The 5,451-nt window shown below is 45.9% G+C and overlaps 1 protein-coding gene across 1 annotated transcript in view; it reads left to right on the top strand.

Annotated features, from left to right (window-relative positions):
* The window catches only part of TEX49 (testis expressed 49), a 35,788-nt gene extending 30,741 nt beyond the window's left edge, over window positions 1–5,047 (top strand). Inside the window, exons 4-5 of the mRNA XM_037744654.1 lie at window positions 3,811–3,955; window positions 4,862–5,047. Of these exons, the coding sequence (XP_037600582.1) occupies window positions 3,811–3,955; window positions 4,862–4,910 (194 nt within the window). The 3' untranslated portion in view covers window positions 4,911–5,047. The remainder of the gene's footprint in view (window positions 1–3,810; window positions 3,956–4,861) is intronic.
* The last annotated feature ends 404 nt before the right edge of the window (window positions 5,048–5,451 follow it).

Consider the following 5,451-nt stretch of genomic DNA (forward strand, 5'->3'; position numbering starts at 1 on the left):
AGATCGCGCCATTGCACTCCAGCTTGGGTAACAAGAGCGAAACTCCGAAAAAAAAAAAAAAAAAAAAAAAAATACACACAGACACACACACACACACACACACACACACACACAAACTAACGGGCATGGTGGTGTTCGCCTGTAGTTCCAGCTACTCAAGAGGCTGAAGTGGGAGGATCGCTTAAACCTGGCAGGTCAAGGCTGCCATGAGCTATGATAGCACCACTGCACTCCAGCCTGGACAACAGAGCAACAGACCCTGGACAACAGACCCTCTCTCAAAAAAAAAATAAAATAAAATTGGCCAGGCACTGTGGCTCATGCCTGTAATTCCAGCATTTTGGGAGGCCAATGCGGGCAGATCACAAGGTCAGGAATTCGAGACCAGCCAGGCCAGTATGGTAAAACCCCGTCTCTACTAAAAATACAAAAATTAGCTGGGCATGGTGATGGGCGCCTGTAATCCCAGCTACTCGGGAAGCTAAAGCAGGAGAATTGCTTGAACCCAGGAGGCAGAGGTTGCAGTGAGCCGAGACTGCACCATTGCACTCCAGCCTGGGTGACAGAGTGAGACTCTGTCTCAAAAAAAATAAATTAATTAATTAAAAAGCATGTAGGGGTCTGGGCTCTGTGGTTCACGCCTATAATCCCAGCACTTTGGGAGGCTGAAGCAGGCAGATCACCTGAGGTTTGTAGTTTGTGAGACCAGCCTGGCCAGCATGATGAAACCCTGTCTCTACTTAAAAAATACAAAAATTAGCCGGGCATGGTGGCAGGCACCTGTAATCCCAACTACTCGGGAAGCCGAGGCAGGAGACTTGCTTGAACCCAGGAGGCAGAGGTTGCAGTGAACTGAGATCATGCCATCCAGCCTGGGCAACAAGAGTGAAACTCCATCTCAAAAAAAAAAAAAGAGTTCAGTGAGCTGGGCAGGGGTTAGATCATGAAAATGTGTTACAGGCCAGAGTAGAGTAACTTGGATTTTAATCGCAATGGGGATCCTAGAAGAGCTTTAAAAAGAAAGCAATCTAATACTTTGGTGACTTGCAAGAAAATATAGAGAGGCGAATACACAACCACTGAGTGTGCTATTATGACATTCTTATATAACATTCTTATAACATTCTTAAAATGAGATTACAGAAATGAAGAACAGATCACTGATTTCTAAAGTGGGGGTGAGGTGGGGGAGGGTGGCTATAAAATGGCAACTCCAGGATGGGTGGCAATGGAACTGTTCTGTATCAATATATTCAATATATTAATACCATGTTGTGGTAGTGTACTATAGTTTTGTAAGTTGTAACCATTGTGGGGAAGGGTAAATTCTACACAGGATTTCCCTGCTGTTTGTTTGTTTGTTTGTTTGTTTTAATAGAGACAGAATCTTGCTATGTTACCCAGGCTGGTCTTGAACTCCTGGGCTCAAGTGATCCTCCCAAAGTGCTGGGATTATAGGCATGAGCCACTGCACCTGGTTTCCCTGTATTATTTGTTACAACTGTATGTGAACCTATAATTATAACAAAACTAAAGCTTAAAAACCTAAAATACTTTCAGAAATCAAAACAGGCACATGTGGAAAGAGGGGTAGTAAGTTATTTCTAATAGCAAAACTTAATTTATTTTTATTTTTATTTTTTTGAGACAGAGTCTTGCTCTGTTACCCAGGCTGGAGTGCAGCTGCCCAATCACTGCTCACTGCAGCCTCAACAACCTCCCAGGCTCAAATGACCCTTCTCATCTCAGACTCCTGGTACTACAGGTGTGTGCCACTATGCTGGGTTAATTTTTATGCTTTTTGTAGAAATGGGGTTTCAACATGTTGCCTGGGCTGGTCTGGAACTCCTGGGCTCAAGCGATACACCTGCCTCTTAAAGTGCTGGGATTACAGATGTGAGCCACTACACCCAGCCTCTAATAGCAAAACTTTTCACTAGCTTATTATTAATTTGTAGGAAAATAAGCAAAAAACATAACACCTACTCAATGAATTAGGAATTTTAAAAAAATTATTATAGGCCATGCACAATGGCTCATGCCTGTAATTCCAGCACTTTGGGAGGCTGTGGCAGGCGGATCACAAGGTCAGGAGATTCAAGACCATCCTGGCTAACACAGTGAAACCCCATTTCTACTAAAAATACAGAAGATTAGCCAGGCGTGGTGGCACGCACCTGTAGTCCCAGCTACTAGGGAGGCTAACGCAGAAGAATCGCTTGAACCTGGGAGGCGGAGGTTGCAAGGAGCCAAGATCCTGCCAGTGCACTCCAGCCTGGGCAAGACTCCGCTTCAAAAAAGAAAAAAAAAATGATTATAAACACTATATAGCAATCCAGAATATTAGACTATAATTCTAAGTTTTAAAAATATACAAATTTTTTACTGGTAGAATTAGACATATCTAAATAAATAGTAAAAATACTTCTTTTTCTTTTCCTTTTTTTTTTTTTTTTTTTTTTGAGACGGAGTTTCGCTCTTATCACCCAGGCTGGAGTGCAATGCCGCGATCTCGGCTCACCGCAACCTCCGCCTCCTGGGTTCAGGCAATTCTCCTGCCTCAGCCTCCTGAGTAGCTGGGATTACAGGCACGCGCCACCATGCCCAGCTAATTTTTTTTTTGTAGTTTTAGTAGAGACGGGGTTTCACCATGTTGACGAGGATGGTCTCGATCTGTTGACCTCGTGATCCACCAGCCTCAGCCTCCCAAAGTGCTGGGATTACAGGCGTGAGCCACCGCGCCCAGCTCTTTTTCTTTTTTTTTAAAGATGGGGTTTCACCATGATGGCCAGGCTGGTCTTGAACTCCCGACCTCAGGTGATCCACCCACCTCGGCCTCCCAAAGTGCTAGGATTACAGGCATGAGCCATAGCGCCCGGCCAAAAATACCTTTTTCTTTCCTTTTTTTTTTTGAGATACAGTCTTGCTGCCCTGGCTGGAGTACAGTGGCACAATCTCAGCTCACTGCAACCTCTGCTTCTCGGGTTCAAGCAATTCTCCTGCCTCAACCTCCCAAGTTGCTGGGATTACAGGTGTCTGCCACCATGCCCGATTAATTTTTGTATTTTTAGTAGAGATGGGGTTTCACCATGTTGGCCAGGCTGGTCTCAAACTCCTGATCTCAAGTAATCCGCCTGCCTTGGCCTCCCAAAGTACTGGGATTACAGGCATGAGTCACCACACCTGGCCAAAAGTACTTTTTCAAACAGCACCTGAATCTGATATTATTTCAAAAAATTTAAAAATATTTAATACCACATCTAGAACATGATAGACACTAGATAAATGACATCTATTAATAGCATCTAAATGTGAGGTGGTATCAGTTAGGTTTCAGAGAATTACCTGAAGTGAGCAAAGGAAGGCATTTTTTTCCAAGAGGAGGGAACAGAAAGAAAGAAAAAAGCCAAGAAAAAAGAAAAGAAAAGAAGAAAGAAAGAAAGAAAGAAAAAAGCCAAGAAAAAAGAAAAATAATAGATCAGTGGACCTATTATTTTTACACATTTCCCAAGTGGGTGGGCCACTTGTTTTTCTACCATCTTAGCACTTGGAGAAAGCTCTCTTGGAGATGGGCTTACTAGCAGCAGGAAGAACCAAGACAGTCATTTGACCATGAAGGGTGTGAGATGCTGGAATCCGGAAGTGAAGCAGGGTGTGGTGACCACACTCCCAGGACCTCTCAGCACCTGGTCAGGCCCAGCAGTTGCTGGGCTGGGCTGGGCTGGGCTGGGCTATTGCTGCCCTGAGGCAGGAAAGTGAGCAGAGAACTTGAAGGAATTAGATAACCTGCCCTTCCCCCCACCCATTCAGTTCCCAATCAGGTCTTCAGAGTCCCCTTGACTGACTCTCAGAACTTCAGCTTCTGGCGTTCCCATGATCCAGGAGTACGTCCAGAGGAAATCATGCCATGGATACGGGGCCCACGACACTGTCTCATAAACAGCGCGATGACCAGGTTAGGCTGGGAGGGGAAAACGTGGGGAGTTGAAGGGAAGTACTCCTTCCCTTCCCTTAAATAGAGACTATTTCATCTCTGGTCAGGTTAGGGAAATAGAAGGAGAGATTTGAGTCTTATCAGAGAAAACTGGCCCCAGAAGTTGGGCCATGATGCATTCAAAGGAGTTATAGATTTGTCTTTGTGTTTCTCTTTGTGGGTGTGACTTCTGAGCTGGTGCAAAACAAGTGTCCATAGTATTCCTGTGGCAGCCCAATGCTGCCTTCCTCACTACCTCTCCACCCCTCAAATTACCCATTGGCAGCAGCCCTACTTTTTTTTTTTTTTTAATTTTTTATTTTTTGTTATAAAGACAGGGTTTCACCATGTTGGCCAAGACTACTTTCCTGACCTCAGGCAATCCACTAGCCTGGGCCACCCAAAGTGCTGGGATTACAGGTGTGAGCCAGGGCGCCCAGCAGCAGCCCTACTTTTTCATCACTATACCTACTCATTCTGCCCTGAGGCAGTCTTGGGAGCTTTTGTTTTTTTTTTTTTTTTTTGTGAGATGGAGTCTCGCTCTGTCACCCAGGCTGGAGTGCAATGGCACAATCTCTGCTCACTGCAATCTCTGCCGCCTGGGCGTTGAAGTGATTCTCCTGCCTCAGCCTCCCAAGTAGCTGGGATTACAAGTGCCCACCACCACGCCCGGCTAATTTTTGTATTTTTAGTAGAAACAGGGTTTCACCATGTTGGCCAGGCTAGTCTTGAACTCCTGACCTCAGGTGATCTGCCTGCCTTGGCCTCCCAAAGTGCTGGGATTATAGGCGTGAGCCACCGCGCCTGGCCTCTTAGGAGCTATTTTTAAGGATCTCCTGCCCTCCAGCCTGGCCTGGCTGAATTTCTCTCTGAATCTCTTCTTTCTAGGTTTATGGATCACTCTATTCTCAATGACAGAACCTTCGGTCTATATTAATAAGATGCGGCTGCAGAAAGACAAGATGAATTGTTGAAAGAGTTTAAAGAGAAGGAAAGAAGGGGGTTTCCCAGTTCTGATGGCTGACTAATGGGAGGAGGTGGTGGAGAAAGCAGAGTAAACAGATTGGACTAAAAGTTGCTTGTGTGCACTGGGGGAGTTGTGGGGTGAGGGTGGGGTGATTCCAGTGCCCAGGTTGTTGTGAGAGGTGGTTTGGGAGAGATTCCTGAATGAGCAAGACCTTGGAGTGAGAGGTCTGCAAGGGGCCAAGGCACTGGAAAGAACCTCGGGCCTCATGCATAGCAGGGGTCAGCGTAATAAATCTGGGAAGGCACACACTGGAGCTCATGATGCTGAAAGGCCTTGAGTAGTCACACTCTGAAGATACTGCAGCTTCTCCTTAGCAAGGAGAAAGCCACAGGAAGTCCTCTGACCACAGACAAGAGGCCCACAGAGCCCTGGGGCAGGAGGTTGCCTTCTACATCAGGCTCTGTCACTTCTGACCCACCCAGGGCCCAGAACAGCTACACAGAACAGGGAA

The sequence above is a fragment of the Cebus imitator genome, unplaced genomic scaffold (assembly GCF_001604975.1).
Source record: "Cebus imitator isolate Cc_AM_T3 unplaced genomic scaffold, Cebus_imitator-1.0 Scaffold181, whole genome shotgun sequence".
NCBI lineage: Eukaryota > Metazoa > Chordata > Mammalia > Primates > Cebidae > Cebus > Cebus imitator.